The sequence below is a fragment of the Sapajus apella genome, unplaced genomic scaffold (assembly GCF_009761245.1).
Source record: "Sapajus apella isolate SASKATOON/1434 unplaced genomic scaffold, GSC_monkey_1.0 scaffold3, whole genome shotgun sequence".
In the NCBI taxonomy this organism is placed as follows: Eukaryota; Metazoa; Chordata; class Mammalia; order Primates; family Cebidae; genus Sapajus; species Sapajus apella.
This window is the reverse complement of record NW_022436943.1, coordinates 9,370,126-9,391,528: the sequence shown is the minus strand read 5'-3', so window position 1 is coordinate 9,391,528 and position 21,403 is coordinate 9,370,126. Positions and strand designations below refer to the sequence as shown.

At 33.2% G+C, this 21,403-nt stretch overlaps 1 protein-coding gene across 3 annotated transcripts in view; it reads left to right on the top strand.

The window, feature by feature from the left end:
- The window catches only part of SLC26A7 (solute carrier family 26 member 7), a 193,189-nt gene that overhangs the window by 162,229 nt on the left and 9,557 nt on the right, over window positions 1-21,403 (top strand). For all 3 annotated transcript variants that reach the window (XM_032249456.1, XM_032249457.1, XM_032249452.1), the window contains exon 15: window positions 748-796. In XM_032249456.1, the coding sequence (XP_032105347.1) occupies window positions 748-796 (49 nt within the window). The remainder of the gene's footprint in view (window positions 1-747; window positions 797-21,403) is intronic.

The following is a 21,403-nucleotide window of genomic DNA, read 5'->3' as shown; positions in this document are numbered from 1 at the left end:
TGTGTAATGTAGCTTGAGAACATGAAGCTTGGAATTGGAAAGGCATGAACTTTGGTTCTAATCCATGCTCTTACTAGCTTTGTGACTTTGGTCAACTTATTTAACCTTTCTAATCTTTGACTCTCTAATATGAAAAATAAAATTTGTAACCTCATATGATTGTTCTGAGGATTAAATGATTAGTGTAAATTCTTTGGCATATAGTGAGTACTGAAGAAATATCAATTGCTATCATCGTGATCATCAAAAATAGCACTAATACATTATTTGAGAAGTAGATAGCACATGATCTCATTAGAGGCATCAATTATTGTCAGATGAGATTAACTGTAGGATATTATCCAATATTTTCATGTAGTAGTAACATGAAATATCTGATCAGTGGCTCTCCCTCTGAAAATGCTATGTTAATAAAGGTGATTTCTGATTGAATATGCTACTTAAGAAATGTCTAAATGTTTAATTTCTAATCCCAAATCAAAACAACTTCGTCTTGCAGAAAATATTCTAAAGAAGACAGTCTGACTGATAACATAAATTATTTACTGAATTGCTATATACTTAGAATTAATTATTTTATTATTTCAAAGTTTGTTTTATATATTATTCTGAAAAGAAGGCTAGTGAAAAATAATTTTGGAGTCTAGTATTTTGTTATTCTTTGTAAATAAAAGAATGATATGATTTTTTTCAGGCCAAAGTAAAACTTTATAACATTTTTATTCTTTGCATTTGTTTTCATTTTAGTGTGAACAAAACACCTTGCTCAATTCCCTATCCAATGGCAACTGCAACGGTGAGTTAGCATTAAGGAAAAAGATAATCTAAGTGTTTGAATTGAATATAGACCAGATAATAAAATCTTCTTCCCCTTCTCCTCCTCATCTGCCTCCCTCTTCTGTTCTTCTTCCTCTTTTCTCCTAATTTTCCTCTTCGCTCTACTCTCCTCCTCCCTCCTACTGGTTTTAGTTTAGGCTTATGTTACCAAGTAAGCACTAATACTTTTATTTGAAGAAAATAGATTTAGTCATTTGGCTCCTTCTCCCTCCTCTACTCTTTCTTTCTCCCTCCTCCTCTCCTCTCTTCTCTCTTCCTCCTTCCTTGCCTCTTCTCCTTCTCCCCTTCACTTCTCCTCTTCTTTCTCTTTCTCCTCTCTCCTCTTCTTTCCTCCTCATTTTTTTTGTTTTTCCTTCTCCTTTGTCTCTTTCTTCTTTTTTTTTCCTTTTACTCTTTATTCCTTCCTGTTCCCTATTCTCTCTTCAATCCCCTCTTCCCATTTCTTTTTTTTTCTTCTTCTCTCCTCTCTCCTTTTCCTCTGTTCCCACTTTATCTTTTCTCTCCTCTTTCCTCTCCTTCTTTTCATTTACTTAAATGTTTGAACCACAAGTTGAAATTCCTGGCATTAGTATAGTTTTAATATGGATCAGGATTTATCATAAAATATATCTTTGAATACATTTTGGATTTTCACCAAAAACAAACCAGCAACTTAAAGCTATTGCATGTTCATATTTACCTGAAAAATCAGGTGACAGAAACAAATATTTTGATGCTGGATGCTTGTTAAATTACCAGATCAATATTCTCTAGAAGTTTAACTATCTTTCTTTGCAAACTCATGAACTGATGTGATCATTGTCTCAGTACAGAGAAAACTAAAAGATACAAAGGAAAATTGAATGAAAAGCATTGTGATATTATAATTAAATGATAAAAAAGTTGAATTAAAACAAATTTGTATATTTATCTTTTAATTTGATATTTACCAAGATTAAAGCATCAGTGTAGTTAAATTATTCATCATTGTGACTTTTGTTTAATATAAATGGTTATACAGAATTCTCTTTTCTTGCATCATACAATATTTGCTCATCTAATTTCTTCTAAGTAGGCAGAAAAAAGGGGATTTTATTGGAAATATTTGAGAAGTACTTATTTGTATTACTTTTTATTTTGGATTTTTAGAAATAATTTTACTTACAAATGTATTAGATTTTTAAAAACGTGTTACTAATGGAATGACATCTATTACTTTAAACGTATGCTTCAAAATAAGTAAGTTCTTTTTAGCATGGAGTTAAAGAATTAACATGATTTTTAAAAGAATGAAACAGTACTATACATTTTTCTGTTATTAGGTCACAAGTTTGAAGAAATAGGTCGATGCTGAGAATTCAGGTGAAATCCGGATTTTTTAAAAACTTCCCATTTTCTTATTAAGAAGGGGAAGTCAATTATGAATCTAGTTTTAAAATTTACTTTAAATAATTTTTATTTTATTATAGATTCAGGGAGGACATGTGCAAGTTTATTACATTGATATATTGAGTAACACTGGGCTATGGGCTTCCAGTGACTCTGTCACCCAAATAGTGAACATAGGACCCAACAGGTAGTTTTTCAACTTTCTCCTCATCTTCTGTCCTCCCCACTTTTGGAATTCCCAGTGTCTATTATTTTCATTTTTATGTCCATATGTACTTATTGCTTAGCTCCCACTTATAAGTAAGAACATGTGGTATTTGGTTTTCTATTTCTGAATTAGTTCACTTTAGATAACCTCCAGCTCCAACCATGTTGCTGCAAAAGACAAAATTTCATTCTTTTCTGTGGCTAATATTCCATGTTGTATATATAGTACATTTTCTTTTTCTAGTCCACTTAGGTTTATTCTATGACTTTTCAATTGTGAATAGTACTGTGATAAACATAAGACCGTAAGAGATTTTTTTGACAAAATGATTTCTTTTCCTTTGGGTAGATACCCAGTAGTGGGATTGCTAGGTTGAATAGTAGTTCTATCTTTAGTACTTTGAGAAATCTTTATACTGTTTTCCATGGTGGAAGGCAGGGTTTGAACTAATTTACATTCCCCCACACACAGTGTAAGCATTTCCTTTTCTCCATATACTTACCAATATCTGTTCGTTTTTGACTTTCTAATAATAGCCTTTCTGACTGGTGTGAGATGGTATCTCATTTGATTTTGATTTGCATTTCTCTGATGATTAGTAATGTTGAGCTTTTTTGTTTTTTTGTATGTCCGTTGGTCATATGTGTGTCTTCTTTTGAGAAGTGTCTGTTCATGTCCTTTGCTCACTTTTTAACGGGTTATTTTCTTTTTTTCACTGATGAGTTCAAATTCCTTATAGCTTGCAAATATTAGTCCTTTATTGGATGCATAGTTTGAACATACATTTTCCCATTCTCTAGATTGTCTGTTTAATCTGTTGGTTGTTTCTTTTGCTGTGTAGAAGGCCTCTAGTTTAAGCCTCATTTGTCTACTTTTGTTTTTGTTGCATTTGCTTTTGAGATCATAGTCATACATTTTTTGCTTATACCAATGTCTGCAGGAGTTTTTCCTCAGTTTTCTGATAGAATTTTTATAGTTTTAGGTCTTACATATAAGTCGTTAACCATCTTGAGTTAATTTTTGTATATGGTGAAAGAAGGGGTCCAGTTTCATTCATCTGCATATGGCTAGCCAGTTTTCCCAGCACCATCTTTGAATAAGAAGTCCTTTCTCCATTTTGAATTTTTGTTGATATTGTTGAAGATCAATTGGCTGTAGAAATGTAGATTTATTTCTGAATTATCTATTCTGTTCCATTGATCTATGTATCTGTTTTGTACCAGGACTATGTATTTTTGGTTGTTATGGCCTTGTAATATAGTTTGAAGTTGGATAATATGATGCTTCCAGCTTTATTCTTTTTCATTTAGGATTACTTCACCTACTTCAGCTCTATTTTGGTTTCATATGAATTTTTGAAATTTTTTTTTTTTTTTTTTTTTTTTTTTTTTTTTTTTTTTTTTTTTTTTGGGACGGAGTTTCGCTCTTGTTACCCAGGCTGGAGTGCAATGGCGCGATCTCGGCTCACCGCAACCTCCGCCTCCTGGGTTCAGGCAATTCTCCTGTCTCAGCCTCCTGAGTAGCTGGGATTACAGGCACGCGCTACCATGCTCAGCTAATTTTTTGTATTTTTAGTAGAGACGGGGTTTCACCATGTTGACCAGGATGGTCTCGATCTCTTGACCTCGTGATCCACCCGCCTCGGCCTCCCAAAGTGCTGGGATTACAGGCTTGAGCCACCGCGCCCGGCATTGAAATTTTTTTTTATATTTCTGTGAAAATTAATATATTAGGAATTGTATTGGATCTGTAGATTGTTTTGGGTGGTACTCATTTTAATGACATTGACTTTTCATTTCTGTGAAAATGGGTTGTTTCTCTATGTGGTTGTGTCATCTGTAATTTATTTCATCAGTGGTTTGTAGTTCTGCCTGTAGAGGTCTTTCACTTCCTTGATTAAATGTATTCCTAGGTATTTTATTTTTTTCTGTGGCAGTTGTAAATGGGATTGAGTTCTTGATTTGGTCTCTCAGCTTCAGCTTTGTTGGTGTACATAAATGCCACAGATTTTGTGCATTAATTTTGTATTCTGAAACTTTACTAAGTCATTTATTAGTTTCAGAAACATTTTGGCAGAGTCTTTAGCATTTTCTAGGTATAGAATTATTTCATTTGTGAAGAGAGACAGTTTGACTTCTTTTTCTATTTGGATATTTTTTATTTCTTTCTCATATCTGATTTCCCTGGTTAGTACTTCCAGAACTATATTGAATAGGAATGGTGAGAGTAGGCATCCTTGTCTTGTACAAATTCTTAAGGGGAATGCTATCAGTCTTTGGCTATTCAGTATGATTCTGGAGGTGGGTTTGCCATAGACTGCTTTTATTATTTTCATGTATGTTCCTTTGATACTTAATTTGTTGAGGGTTTGTATCATGAAGGCATGATGGATTTTATTGAATACTTTCTCTAAATTTATTAAGATAGCATATGGTTTTTGTTTTTAATTCTGTTTATATGGTGAACCACATTTATTGATTTACAAATGATGACCCATCCTTGTGTCGCTGGAATAAAACCCACTTGATCATAATGAATTTTGGTTTTTGATGTGCTGCTGCATTCACTTTGCTAGTATTTTGTTGAGAATTTTTTGCCTTTGTTCATCAGGGATATTGACCTTCAGTACCACTTTTTTGTTGTGTTCTTACCAGATTTTGGCATCGGGATGACGTTGGTTTCAAAGAGTGAGTTAGAGAGGACTCTGTTCTCCTTAATTTTTTAAAATAGTTTTGATGTGCTTGGTACCAGCTCTTCATTGTATGTCTCGTAGAATTCATCTCTGAATCCATTTGGTCCTGGACTTCTTTTTGGTTGGTAGATTTTTTTTTATTACTGAATAAATCTCATAACTCATCATTGGTCTGATTAGGATTTCAATGTCTTCCTGGTTCAATCTTGGGAAGTTGTGTGTTTCCCAGAATTTATCCATTTCCTTTTTGTTTGCTAGTTTATGTGCATAGAGATGGCCATAGTAGTCTCTGAGGATCTTTTGGATTTCTATGCTATCAGTTATGATGTCACCTTATCATTTCTCATTGTGCTTATTTGAAATATCCCCCCTTTTATTTCTGTTGGTTAATCTAGCTAGTAGTCTATCAATATTGTTTAGCCTTTCAAAGAACCAACTTGTTGTTTCATTTGTCCTTGGTATGATTTTTGTTGTGTGGGGGGGTCTCAATTTCATTTAGTTATACTCTTATTTTTGTTATTTCTTTCTTTTGGCTAGCTTTGGGTTTATTTTTTCTTATTTGGCTAGTTCCTTTAGGTATGAGGTTAGGTTGTTAATCTGAGATCTTCCTATCTTTTTGATGTAGACAATACTATAAACTTTTCTCTTAACACTGTTTTTTTGCTGTATCATAGAGATTTTGGTATATTGTATCACTATATTGATTTGTTTCAAAAATACTTTTGAATTCTACCTTAATTTTATTCTTGACTCAAGAGGCATTCTGGAGCAAGTTGTTTAGTTTCCATGTACTTGTGTGATTTTGAGAGTTCCTTTTTGTATTGATTTATACTTTTATACCACTGTGTTCCAAAAAGATGCTTGATGTGATTTGAATTTTTTGAATTTATTTAGATTTGCTTTATAATCAAGTGTGTGGAAAATTTTAAAGAATGTTCCATTTGCAGATGAGAAAAAATGTATATTCTGTGTTTGTTATGTGAAATGTTCTGTAGCTATCTATTAGGTCATTCCAGTCAAGAATCCAATTTAAATCCAGAGTTCCTTTCTAAGTTTTCTGCCTCAGTGATCTTTCTAGTGCTGTCAGCGGGATGTTGGAAGTCCCCTACTATTATAATTTGGCCACCTGTCCCTTTTCTTAGCTCTGGTAATACTCATTTTATAAATCTGGGTGCTTCAGTGTTGGATGCATATATATTTAGGGATAGTTAAACCTTCTTGTTGAATTGAAACCTTTATTATTATATAAGACCCTTCTTTGTCTTTCTTTTTTTTTTTTTCCATTGTTGGTTTAAAGTCTGTTTTATTTGATACAAGAATAGAAACTCCTGTTCTTTTATGTTTTCCAGTTGTGAGATAGATCTTTCTCCACCCCCTTACTTTGCGTCTGTGAGTGTCATTATACATAAAATGAGTCTATGGAGGCAGCAGATGGTTGGGTCTTTAAAAAAAGACCCATTTTGCCAAGCTATATCTTTTAAGTGGAGCATTTAGGCCTTTTATATTCAAGGTTAATATTGATATGTGAGGTTTTGTTCCTGTCATAGTGTTGTTACCTAGTTGCTTTGTAGTCTCAAATGTGTAATTGCTTTATAAAACCTGTGAACATTGCGCAGAGTATGCTTTCATGGTAGCAAGTATTGTCCTTTCATTTTCATGTTTAGAACTCTTTTGAACGTTTCTCATAGGGCTGGTCTGGTGGTCCTTAGCATTTCCTTGTCTGAGAAAGACTATTTCTCCTTCTTTTATGAAGCTTAATTTGACAGAATATAAAATTCTTGCCTGGCATTTTTTTTTTTTTCAAGAAGGCTAAATATAGGCCCCCAATCTCCATTGCCTCATAATATTCCTGCTGAGAAGTCTACTGTTAGTGTAATGGGATTTCCTTTATAGATAATTTAGCTCTTTTCTCTAGCTGCCTTTAAGTTGCTTTTTTTTTCTTTCATGTTGGCCTGGAGTAGTCTGATGACTCTGCTTCAGTGATGTCTTCTTCCACAGTATCTCACATGTGTTTTCTGAATTTCTTATATTTGGATGATTATCTCACCTGCCAGATAAGAAACATTTCTCTGAATTATTCACTAAAATATGTTTTTGAAGTTGCTTACTTTTTTTTCTTTTGTCTCAGGAATGCCTATAAGTTACAGGTTTAATTGTAGTATATAATTTCAAATTTGTTGAATGCTTTGTTTGATTTTTAAAATACCTTTTTTTTTGGTCTAGGTTAATTTGAAAGACCAGTCTTCAAGGTCTAAAATTATTTATTCTGTTTTTTTCAAGTATATTATTAAGCTTTCAACTGTGTTTTGAAATTCCTTTAGTGCGTGGTTTAATTCTAGGTGTTCTATTTGGCTTTTATAAAAAATATAGCTATCATTCATGTCCTGAATTATTTTCTGGTTTCTTTGTGTTGGTTTTCAACTTTCTCCTGGACTCCTGGATCTCACTGGGTTTCTTTGCAATTCACATTTTAAATTCCTTATCTGTCATTTCTATTTCGGCTTTTGTTGTTGTTGTTTGTTAGGATCAATTGCTAGATAGCTAGTTTGATCCTTCGGAGGTGTCAAGACACTGTCATTTTGTATTGCAGTAGTTCTTTCACTGATTCCTTCTCATCTGAAGGAGCTGTTGTTTATTTTTGAATTTTCTGTAATTTGGATGGGACTTTTAAATTTTGTATTCCTTTTTTCCCTTGACGGTATACTGCAGTGTATGTTTTTTACGATCCTTTGACTTCATTTCTGGCTGCTTTCAGGGAAAGGTTCTGCATGAATTCCTTGGTTGTGGATAGGGCTTTTGTGCAGTGGCTTTCTCAGATGCTGCCTGTTGTACTGAATGTAAGAGCCAAAATACTATCTTCTGCAGGGCTGAGGGTACAGAGATCTCAAAAAGCTTTTCTTCTGCACTAGCACTATGTCCTTCTAGCAGCAGGATTTTATTTTGTGGGGCAGTTCAGGCATCAGTCCAGTGGGTGGTATTTAAAAGTAAGAGCTGGCTCACTCTTCAGGAGGCTGAGGAGTGGAAGCACTTGTTCTCACAGGAGGTTGGCAAGAGGAGATCATGTTGCACTGTGAGTAGGTCTCCAGGGAAGGGGCAGTGAGGAGAGGACCAGATCCTCATGCTGAGCTGGCAGAAATGGAATTCACTTCCCTATCACACCACTGCCTCAGGGCTCATGACCTTCAGTTTATACAGAATTTGTCCTTTGGCTCATGGCTGCAGAATGGCTGCAGACCGTGAGTAAAGCCCTTTGTCCAGTCCCACCAAAGCCAACTCAGGGCAAAGCCACCTTCCCCAGTCCAGAGCAGACAACTCTGCAGCTTATGACCTCCACTGCAAGGCTGCTGCTGCTCTGTATAGGAAGGAGAAGTTGGACCCTGCCCATTGTGCAATCCCAAGCAGGGTGGGCTCACTTTCAATGGTGGTAGAATGGTCATGAAAAGCACTTTCTCCAAGTGCTTTTCTTCACATATACCAGTCCCCAGCAGGGAGAGCCTCTTCTGAATCCACAATAGTGGATGAAGAGAGTGGGAGATGCTTACCTCTCCATGTTTGTTCCTGGCTGCTGGTGCTGCCCCCTTCAGTGATTGCTACCACATCACATTGATAATAATTAATATATAAATATATGATATATAATTAATATTATTAATATATAAATATATCAATTATATGTATATTTCTATATAACTATAGTTAATTATATTTATAATTAATTATATTTATATTTATTATATATTATATAATTATTATATTTATATTTATATATTAATTATTTTTATAATATATAATATAGACTATATTTACATAGTATTAATATTATATATAATATAATTATATATTATAGAGTACATATATAAATATACAAATTTTATTTATATATTTATATATTAAACTTTATGTCAATATCTTATGTAGTTATGTTACAATTATATATAATTAATATTATAAATAATATGTAATATATAAATATACAATATAATCATAATGTAATTATATATTTGTATAAAGGATATATAAATATATAATTATGATTATAAACAAGATTATAATATATGATTATATTATAAATTATATTAGGTATATATATGTTGTAATAAATGTGAGAATGATTTAGAAGCATCTTGCTAAAGGTCTGGAAAAGAAGGAAATATTCTGAAAAACTTAATTAGGATTATAATTTTTGGCTGAAGATCTAGTTGGACACTAAGCTTGGGCTGTTGTGTTCTTTCTCAGATACCAAATAGGGGAGCCCTGAGTCTTACTGTCTCTTTGATGACCATACACTGGGTCATAATGTAAGTTTCAGCACATTTCAAATAATGAAAATTATACAGGCTGGTTTTTGTCAAAAATTCAATTAAGTTGGAAATATTTAACAGAAAGAAATGTACAGCAAAAATATAATCCAAAATCTATCGTATATTTGGAAGTTAAGAAATATTCTTTGCAATGACCTGTTATTCAAAGAAGAAATTATTCAGAATTAAAAGAAACATTAAGTTATAACAAAAATGGGACTTATCAAAACTTATGAGATACAGACAAAGTAGTACTTGAACAAAATTTTCACACTAAACTACATATACAATATTAGAAAAAAAGAAAAAATTAAAGATTTAATGATCTATATCAAGAAGTTAACTAATGCAAAATGAACCATATGAGAGTAGAAAGGATAAAATAATAAATATAGGCATTGAAATTAATAAAATAGAAAAAAAACAAGAGGATCAACAGAGTTCAAATTGGTTCATTGTAAAGAATAAAATCATTAAATATCAGCAAGACTATGAAAAGAAAGATAAAGTACGAGTCACAATATTAGGAACAAAAAGGAATATAATTACAAATCCTACGGATGTATAAAAGATGAGAGTATTATTGGTGTCTTGATATCAAAATAAATTTTAGATGATATTTAAAAATTCCTAGTAATGTATATTATTACAAAATTGACTCAAAAATAAAAACACACTATAATTTTTTTACATCCATTAAAGAAATGAAATCATTAATCCAAAACCTCCCCACAAAGAACATTCCATGTTTTCACCAGTGAATTCTACCAAAGGGGACATAATTTTAATCTAGAAAATGAAGGAGTAAATTCACACAAGTAATGTTTTAAGCCTGGCATAATCTTGATACCTGTATTTGACATGATCAGAAGGAGAAAATAAAATGATTGGCTAATTTTGTTCATGAATGTACATTCTATACAAAAACATAGACTATCTTCTGTATGTACGTATTTATATAAGTGTATATTTACATATATGTGTATATATATAATATATAAAATGCATCATGCCCATATTAAAGAAACATTCACTTGACAAACTCTTAAAATGTGGTAAAGCCTGTATAACCAAATTCAAATATGTGCATAATAAAAACTCTTAGGAATAGATTTAGCATGTCTACTATCATCACTGTTATTTAGCATTGTATTAGCAGTTCTAGCCAGTGTAGTAAAGCAAGAACAATAAAACATGTAACCATTTTTATGAAAAGAAAAGAGAAAAACTCATATTATTCATGCATGAAATAATTATATATGTAAAATATAAAAATACACTATATTCGAATTAATGAGAGGTTAAAAGTTTTCTGTAATTCATAAACAATATAAAATCAATTCATTTCAGTATACTAGCATCAAAAACAAAATACATAAAAACTACCATTTACAGTATCTTAAAAAAAATCAAATCTTAAAAGTGAATTTAAATAAAAATGTATAGACCTACAACAGATGAAGGTGTACAACTTTATTATGAGACATTAAAAATACCTGGAACAAGTAAATATTTATAAATAAATAGAAGGAAATACAATGTCCATTGATTAGAATACTTGATATCAAAAAGCACAATTTCTGAAATTGACATATAGATTTAGATTTAGAATTAATATTAATTAAAGTTACAATAGAATATTTTAATGGCTTTTTACAAGCTTATTTAAATTTTTAAATAAAAATGCAAATAGCCAAGAAGTGAAGGGGGAAGGAGGAGAAGGGAGGGTAAGGAAAGGGAGGTGAGGGGAGGGGAGGTAAGGGGAGGGGAGTAGAGGGAGAAAGAAAGAAAAAGAAAACAAACAAAAAGGCAGACAACCCAATAGAAAAATGAGCAAAAGACATGAACAAGCATTTCATGAAAAGGGACATTTTAAAGTTAACAATATACATACAAATAATAATATGCTTGACTTCACTATTATTATTCACAATTATTATTGGGGAAATGCAAATTAAATAATACTATTTTATGATATGGGTCAGAATGGAAAAATCTGACAATACCATGAATTGGTGAGGATATGGGGCAAAAAGTAGTCTCCTACAATGTTGGTGGTAGTATAAACTCTTACAAGTTGAATATCACTTACCTGAAATATTTAACCAGAAGAGTTTCAGATTTTGAATTACTTTGGATTTTGGAATATTTACTTATGCATTATAAGGTATCTTGGGAATGGGGCCCAACTCTAAACACAAAATTCATTTATATTTTATATTGTACACTATACACATAATCTGAAGGTAATTTTATATAATATTTTAAATATTTTTGTGCATGAAACAAAGTTTGTGTACATTGAACCATCAGAAAGCAAAGGTGTCACTATCTCAGCTACCCATGTGGACAATGATCTCCTGTTGTTTGGCATTACCATCATTCCTGACTGAATTTATATGCTACCAATAAGCAGTCATTTTCTTACATTTATCTACATAAAAGTACTGAATAGTAAAAATTATGACATACCATTAATATAGTAAAAAGATGTGTTCAAGGTAACTTATGATATCACGTTGACATTCAGAAAGTTTTTGATTTTGGAGCATTTCAGGTTTGCATTTTCAGATCATCATCTGTGTATCCACCTTGGGAAACAGTTTGGCAATGTCTTATAAAGTTGAAGATACACGTGTCCTATGATTAGCAATTCTGTTCCTAGTTGTACATCTGAAGAAATGATAGTTTATGTGCAGCAAAGTACACAAACAGGAATATTCACAGTATTGTTTGTAACTACCCAAACCTGGAAATAGCTCAGGTCTGCAACTAAAGTAGCAGGTACATATAAAGTGTGACATATTTATGCAATTGGGTTTTTACTTAATATATTATATGTTATACTTACATAATAATGAAAATTTTGTACATCTTATAAACAATGTTGGGAAAGAAAGCAAGACACGAAAACATATTGTAAGGTTCTAATTTCGTTTCATATAAACTTAGATGAATGAAAAAATTGAATTATTAATTTTGGCACTTCTAAAGACAATTTTAAAAATCTCTAATATTAGTATCTGAAAAAGCATACAAATTTTTTCATAGAATTGTTTATTAATCCCCCAAAACTCGAAATAAGCAAAACACCCATTAGCAATGCAATGGACAAGTAATATGTAGAATGTTTTTATAAAAGAATAAAATACATATTAGAATATCAATTGAATTACAGCATATAATATGTTGTAAATAAATATACAACATAATAAAATAGAATATGAACATATGAATCAACTGCATGGACCCACAACAACATGGATACATCTCAGATGTCAGCTTTTCTGGTCTTTCCTAGTTTATTGTGGTTATTTACTTTTACCTGCCTTGTGCTCTCAGAGAACACTTAATGTAGTACTAGAATAATACTTATTTAACTTTTTGAGTGCCTTACTCTCTTTCTGAAGTGAAAGATTAAGGTAGTTTCTTACTTCTGCATTCTGACCAGGGCCAGTTTGCACACACCATAGCTGATGGGCATGATCACCTTTGCTGAGTCCTCGTGAAACTCTTTGGTACCCAGTGGCCCTTCTATAGTTGAGAGACAAAGTGGATCAGAACGCTTCTTCTGACATCCTCTTTTCTCCCCTCCAAAGTTTCCTCGGTCCTCTTATCTCTCTTTCTTGTTCAAGAAGTGCCCTGCTCTACTTCCCTATGCGTTAAATGCTGAGGTTGTGTGTACAGTGTTTATTTTTTATTTCACATCTTAATTTAATCCTTAAAACCTATAACTTGGTTTTATCACCTTTACATTTCCACTTCTGTGACTGATTCTGTCCTTAATTATGTTATAAATGAATTAGTATTATTTTCATTTGTTTTTATTTTCTGCTATGAGATAGCCTTTGTTTTTTTCTATAGATAGAAAATAACCAGTATGTGTGCGCATGCCAGATGGAATAATAGATCAGGGCATTTTTTCCTATGAGCCCAAGTAGCCTCTGAATCTTCTCAGCATAGTGTTGTAAGAAGTTACTACAAATGGAGTTAACATGTAGCTGAGATCTAATTGCCATTCCAGCTTTATTTCATTTTGTGACATAATGACAGATTAATGTTAAATCACCTCTACTTTAAAAAATACCTCCTGTTCCTAATAAATTATAATAGTTTCCTTCTGAGGGTCAAGTACCTACTCCCTAGCATGGCACATAAAATGCTTCCGTATCCTTTCAAATTGCTTTCCTTCTTACCACACATTATACAAGTCCTCCATCCCAGCCAGACAAATCCGTTTATGGCTCCAATATCTAACTTAATCATCTCAGGGTCTAAGCCTTTATTTGGATTCTCATAACTAGAACCATCTTCCTTTTCTTCCAGTCCAAATCTTACACGTTTTTGAGGTTTAACTGAGAAGTAAAATATATTGAATGGACACACTTCTTTACAATCTTGTTAGGTAGAAAAAAAGTCAACTAGATCCATACAGAGGAATGTTTGTCAAATGCAGCTTGGGATTCAGTATCTTCACCTATAAAGTGGAGTTCATAGTAACAGTGAAACAGAAAAAATACCACATGCTTTAATCAATCACATATTGCCTATACGGCTATAGAGTCATTTTATTTATGCATATTTTCCTCCTAACTAGATTTTTAAGGTAAATAATGCATTTTTAATTTCCATTGTATTATCCTTCATTGTCCAGTGAACAAAGTATTTGTATAGCATCTCACAGGGCATTCTTCTCAATAACCACAATAGGTAATAGGCAAATGTTCTACTCTTAATTTTAAAATAATTGCCAGAACACTCTTCATTTTACTGATGAAGATGAGGCCCATAGGGAAGACTTCACTTGATCTGGATCATGCAGCTAGTTAAGGGTAGAGGCAGGACTTAAGTTCCTGTTGAAAGTAGGTTGTATACATGAAAGGGTACTTAAGGTTCAGATTCAAGAGGCTTGGTCTAAATACAGCCTGCAGGGAGGCAAGCAAGGATGGTAGGGTGAAAATAATCTAGAGAAGACAAGGTGAAGGCTCTATCTTTCTCTTCTTTGGTCATCGTGAAGATGGAGAGGAAGGACTCAAAAGGGATTTCAACAGTGTAATGAACACCAGCTGGAACTTTTTGGGAGTTGGCGTAAGGAACAGAACAATGTAAATGATGATTCTGAAGGGTTGAAACTCTCAAACTGGGAATAATAGGGAGGTCAGGTGAACAACTAAAAGGAAAAGTGAGTTTAGGTAGGACAATGGTAAACTTAAGTGAGGTCATCCAGGAGGCATCCAATGGGTTTTGGGGACTACAGAATAGATCTGCAAGTGATTAAAATAAGAAAAGACATAAACTGAGTAAGGGAATGAGCAAGAATGTAGAGAATTAAAAATAGCCCTCTCCCCTAAAAATTGTTTCAGAAGGAAAAGATTTGTAGTTGAGCACATGATAGAATAATCAAAATATATGAAGCAAGGTTACATCAATTATAAGATGGAAATCATGATATTTCTCTTAGTAAAAATAAAAATGGCCCAATTTTTAGAGGAATCTTTCATTACCACTTTTAATAGTTTGAGTCTCCAAAACATTTTAGTCATTTTATGCCAATACCAAGAGGCACCCTCTTAAAGGGCTCTCTTAGCATTATGACTTTCTGAGTCTACCTCAACTACCTATTCATCTACTTAACTTCTAATCATTCTTCAAGTCTCAGCTCACACATCACATTCTTCCATTCACTCCTGCATTAATTCATGTTCTTGTTCACTCAGTTAATCTTTCCTATACAGATTGAACATCTAATAAATCCTAGGCACAACAATGAGTGCTGGATATTCAAGGATGAAGAAAGTAGACATGAATTCTGTCATCAATGACCTTGAAATCTAAATAAGTTCCCACCCTTATTACTCATTTCCCAAATAAAGGATGCAAGTATATTAGTTTCCCATTGGTGGTGTAGTAAATTGCCACAAATTTAGTGGCTTAAAATAGCACAAATTTGTTATTTTATGGTGTTAGATGATAGAAGTCACTGAAGTGAGTTTGGACATAGAGTCAAATTTTGGCAGGGCTGCATTCCTTATAGAGGCTCTAGACGAGAATTAATTTTCCTGCCCTTTCCAACTTTCGGAGGCCATCTATATTCCTTGGGTCATGGCCCTGTCCATTTGCAAGCTGCCAGTGTGACATCTTCAAATCTCTCCTCTCACATCTTCAAATCTTAGAAGAGATGTGGTCTCTTCTGTCAGCAATCTTCTCTGACTTCAAACTTCCTGTTTCATTGTATGACACTGGGCCTACCTGAGAAATCTAGGATAACCTGCCAAACTGAACATCCTTAAATTAATCAAATCTGTTACAAAGTCCCTTTGCCTTGTAACGCAACGTATTCAGTTTCTGGAAATTAAAATATGTACATCTTTAAGAGGGATTATTCTGTCTACCGCACGAGGTCTCTTGCACCTCCATAGCATTTTATGCACATCTTCTCTAGCCCTCATCACATTTCAAATTACTAGTTCGACTGACTAGTTTCCCTACCTGATTGTGAGTCTGATGATGGCAGGGATTACTGTCTTCCATTGTACTTACATTTTCTAGGACAGAGCTTAGAGTAGGCACTCAATACATCTATATTAGCTGACTGCTGGAAGAAAAGAAAGAAGGAAGGAAGAAGGGAGGGAGGGAAGGAAGGAAGGAAAGAAGTAAGGAAGGAGGGAAGGAAGGAAGGGAAGGAAAGAGGGAGGGAGGGAAGGAAGGAGGGAAGGAAGGAAGGAAGGAAGGAAGGAAGGAAGGAAGGAAATGTTCAATAATATGTGCACAGGTTTTAGAAAGGTAATGTTGTAGTTTGTCTTAAATATTTCTTATTTTCTTGATAGATTCAGGATGCAAATCTGCTTCTCAATAGTTAATTGATATCAACAGAAAATACTTTCTTTAAAAAATTATGAGTTACTCACAGACTGTCAAGAAACTTTTGAAGTATATAAAAAGCACTCTTAAATTATGCAACTATGAATATTTTTTAATTACAGAAGTTAATGAATATTCCACAGGAAAGAGCCGGCTTCCACAGTCTGGAGTTAATTGCCCACCCACACCTGATGGTTAATTTCTTTCTGAAGTGTTGTTTTTTTGTAGATAAAGCCCATCATTTACCACATTCCACATGGGTATAGATTAGTTGTCTCCTTTGCACATGCTCCAAGCTTACCTCATTTTGCTTAAGGCAGGATATTAGCTGTGCATTCACTTTACTCTTTTCTAGGATTATGTGATTTTTATTGCTCTGGTTGATTTACTTAGAAGCTTAGAACACAAAGTTATAGCCATAAAATTAGTGCAACGGCAGAACTAAAAGGATACTACGTAAGAGAAAACTTCACTTATTTTTGGAAAGATGTTGGAAATGACCATCGTATTTAAATTTTCATTTGAGTGAATTGGTAACTTTACCATTAAGACTGTCTCTTTTCATTTAGAACATCATGAATTGCTTCTGTTAACATAGCTTACTTAAATTATTATCCACAACTACAAGGCATGAGTCTGTTTTTCTTTATTTTTATTTTTGGATAGCCTAAAAAATACACATATTTCAATTAAAGGAATAGCAAAGAAGGAGGTTGGATTAAAAAAAAAAAAAAGAGTAAGTGAACAAGGGCATGAACCAGACAATGGAAGAGACATTTTTAAATCACTATTGATAAAGCCCCAGACACTTTCAGAGTTAATAATCTATCATCAAGTATATTATGAGATAATTACAAGAAAATAAAGAAAATGGCAAGTATAATTTATAGGTGAAATAGGATAGAAAAGGAAAAAAACCTGTTCAATAATTTTTAATACCTTTTTATGACCATTTTCTAGTCAATTAAATGCAGTTATCAGTTGCTCTAAGTAACATATAGATAGATTTGTTTTCACTATAATATTTTTTAAGTTCAGAATGACAAATATGTTTTTGATCAGCTAGTAGTGGCTTCCTAAAGCACTGAGTTGATGGAAATTTTAAGATCTTGTTTGACCTCAGTGGCAAAAAGTATCCAAATTCATTAGCCATGTTTGCCCCGGCTGTGGATAGGGATGATTGAATTCATGTCAGGCAGTTATAGATAATAATTTATGAAGCATTTTCCAAGAAGAGCAATGCATTGACATATTTTCCAAATAAAACAACTGCCAGTATTCTTTCAGATTACAGTTTTTTTTTTTCTAGCAAGCCTGTCTTATAGATACTACTATTATGTTTGGTAGTAAATGAACAATAAGGCTTAAAGATATTAGAAAAATTCATAATCTATTCTTAATTTTTAGGTTAAATATGAAAGCTAATTTTTTCTATGGAAATTTTTGAACTAACAATTTTAGATTGCAGATTATTTTGAAATATGTACTATTTATAAAAGAGATATCATTTGGTAAGAACAATGCTGTAGAAGTGGATTTTAAAAGGACAAAACTTGATATCAAATTGTGTCATTGTTATTTTAAGATGTGTTGTCAACAGTGCCACAATAAACATGTGTGCATGTGTCTTTATAATAGAATGATTTATAGTCCTTTGGTATATACCCGGTAGTGGGATTGCTGGGTCAAATGGTATTTCTATTTATAGATCCTTGAGGAATCACCACACTGTCTTCCACCATGGTTGAATTCATTTACACTCCCACCAACAGTGTAAAAGCGTTCCTATTTCTCCACATCCTCTCCAGCATCTGTTGTCTCCTGATTTTTTAATGATTGCCACTCTAGCTGGTGTGAAATGATATCTTAATGTGGTTTTGATTTGCATTTCTCTAATGATCAGCGATGATAAGCATTTTTCATATGTTTGTTGGCTGCATAAATGTCTTCTTTTGAAAAGTGTATCCTTTGCCCACTTTTTCATGGAGTTTTTGTTTTTTTTTTTCTTGTAAATTTGCTTAAGTTCTCTGTAGATTCTGGATAGTAGCCCTTTATCAGATTGTAAAAATTTTTTCTTGTTCTGTTGGCTGCTGGTTCACTCTATTGATAGTTTATTTTGCTGTGCAGAAGCTTTTAAGTTTAATTAGATCCCATTTGTCTATTTTGGCTTTTTTTGCCATTGCTTTTGGTGTTTTAGTCAGGAAGTCCTTACCCATGCATATGTGCTGAATGGTTTTGCCTAGGTTTTCTTCTAGGGTTTTTATGGTGTTAGGTATTGTGAGCAAAGACTTGGAACCAACCCAAATGCCCATCAATTATAGACTGGATAAAGAAAATGTGGCACATATAAACCATGAAAGACCATGCATCCATAAAAAAGGATGAGTTCATGTACTTTGCAGGGACATGGATGAAACTGGAAACCATCATTCTCAGCAAAGTGACCTGAGAACAGAAAACCAAACACTGCGTGTTTTCACTCATAAGTGGATGTTGAACAATGTGAACACACGGATACAGGGAGGGGAACATCACACATTGGGGCCTGGGGGGTGGGGGGCTGGAGAAGGCATAGCAGGGGTGTGGGGGATTGGGGAAGGATAGCATTAGGAGAAATACCTAATGTAGATGATGTGGAGATGGATGCAGCAAAACACACCTTGGCACATGTATACCTATGTAACAAACCTGCACAGCCTGCACGTGTACCCTAGAACTTAAAGTACAATTAAAAAATAAAAGATTTATTGTCAAATGTGTCAGTGGTTTAAATCATTCATTTAATCAACCCACTGCATTTTTAAAACTTACTGATGATTTTCTTTATATTTAATAAGAGTACTCACCTTTAAGCAGTCATATTCTGGTGAATAACAAATGATTCTTGGAGTGGGGATGTAAGATGGGATTGTGGAGAAGTTCTGATTTGTAGCATTTGCCAATTTCCATGGTGTAAATATTTCTACTATGACTGATTTTAAGCTACCAACATCCTGTCAGTAAGCACAGAAGATATATACACGATTGACTTTCAGGAACTGTCATCATTTGGCCCCAAACCATCACTGACTTCAAAGAAACCATATTTAAGTGTTGTTTTCTTAAAAAAAAGTTTAAAATAAATTGGCCTAAGAAATCTTCAAATATTAATCTCCAATATACATTGTAAACATGATCAATCTTACTAATTTTTAAATCTTACTTTGTAAGAAAACATCTAACTCCATTATATGTATTTTTACCTATGTATGTTACATGAATCTTTTGTGTTTTCTCAGAAAGCTTACCTAATATTTAATTATTAGAGATTTTTATACTGTGAAAATTTAATAGAACGTTTCCAAAAATATATTTATGACCAGTCAACATTACACTGTTGATTAGAGCCAATATTCTCTGCTTAGAGTATTTTCTTTTTCCTGCAATCTTAATACTTTCCTATCTTTGATAATAAGCCAGGGCATATTATACCTGAAAATATAAATAAAAGCCTTTGCATTAGTAGAGGTAAATCCTTTGTTTAATTTGATAAATGAATCATAATGATTACAGTTGAGGGGTCAGTGGATGAGATATGTTGTGGCTATTTTCAGTTTTACTTGAGGTTCTAATTTTCCATTTTAGGCCTGTGGAAACATGGTCTGAATGTTCACTACCACTCAGCCTCCCTTGTCCTAGGAGAAACAGTGGAACAGAAGGCACTACACTGGCATGTAGTTGGTTCTCATTAAATGGTTGTATGGGAGCAGGAGTTTGAGATGTCAAACTGTCATTAGTGTTTGATTAATGCTGTCCACATGGTTAGAATGTTTACACATCTATATTATTTCTCCTTTTTGGAATCTGATGTATCCTGCAAGGCTGCTTTTTGCATGAAGCCTTCCCTGATTACTCCAAAGAGACTACTCTTTCTTTTTGTAAATTCACATTTTAATTCATTTTTTCATTTTAATCATGTCATTTATATACCAATGCTAGCCTTGACACTCAAAAGTATTAAAAGCTCCTTAAGAAAGAAATAAGACCTCACTCACATTTGTTATCACCCATTCCTTAAAAAAAATTACTGATTATTTAATGTTACTGTCCACTCCTTGAACATAATACAAACATAACATGGTTGTTATTCAGTTACAGTATATTATTTGATTAATATAAATATAGATTTAAAGGTGAAACTGAAAACCAAGTCTTATACCAGACTACCACTTTTCAAATACATAGAAATTACTTCGTAGCATTTCTCCTTTTCCTAACAGTTACTGTCATATATAAATTTTCAGTGTTCGTTTTTTATATTCTGTTTTACTGTTTTTTTTTTCTTTAATCTGTAAGTAGAATTTTTTTCTTCTCTTTTTTTTTTTTTTTATTTTGAGACAGAGTCTTACTCTGTCGCCCAGGCTGGAATGCGGTGGTGTGATCTCTGCTCACTGCAACCTCCACCTCCCAGGTTCAAGTGATTCTCCTGCCTCAGCCTCCCAAGTAGCTGGGACTACAGGCTCACTCCACCATGCCCAGCTAATTTTTGTATTTTTAGTAGAGATGGGGTTTCACCATGTTAGCCAGGATGGTCTCGATCTCCTGACCTTGTGATCTGTGGCATGGCCTCCCAAAGTGCTGGGATTACAGACATGGACCACCATGCCCAGCCCAGCAGGACTTTTTAAAATGCGGTTTCCCTCCTATTTTCTTCCAAATTGAGAACCAACCATAGTCCTACTTTTATGTAGCCACTGTACAGAAAAATCTTGAACATTTTAAATGGCAACACTGTTGATATTAAGAATTTAGTTTTTCAGAGACTTTCATAATAGTTAATGAATTTACTTGATAGGTTAGTCCGCAGATCTAGTCTGCACTACTCAGAGGGACCCCAAATGTGGTTTGTCCTTGTTAAGAAATAGATCATATCATGTAAGGAGATCATGGCACCAGGAATGTCAATCAAAAAGAGGCCATGAAGTCCTAACTAAAATCTTGTTGTTTTCATCAGGTAAATTCAGAGGCTGATTTACTATGAACTGAATGAAGCTTAATTTTCAGGGTCCCTCATACAGATCCCTTCCAGGGCTGTGGGAAAAGCCCTAGCAATAGAGTTTTTTTTTTTTTTTTTTTTTTTTTTTTTTTTTTTTTTTT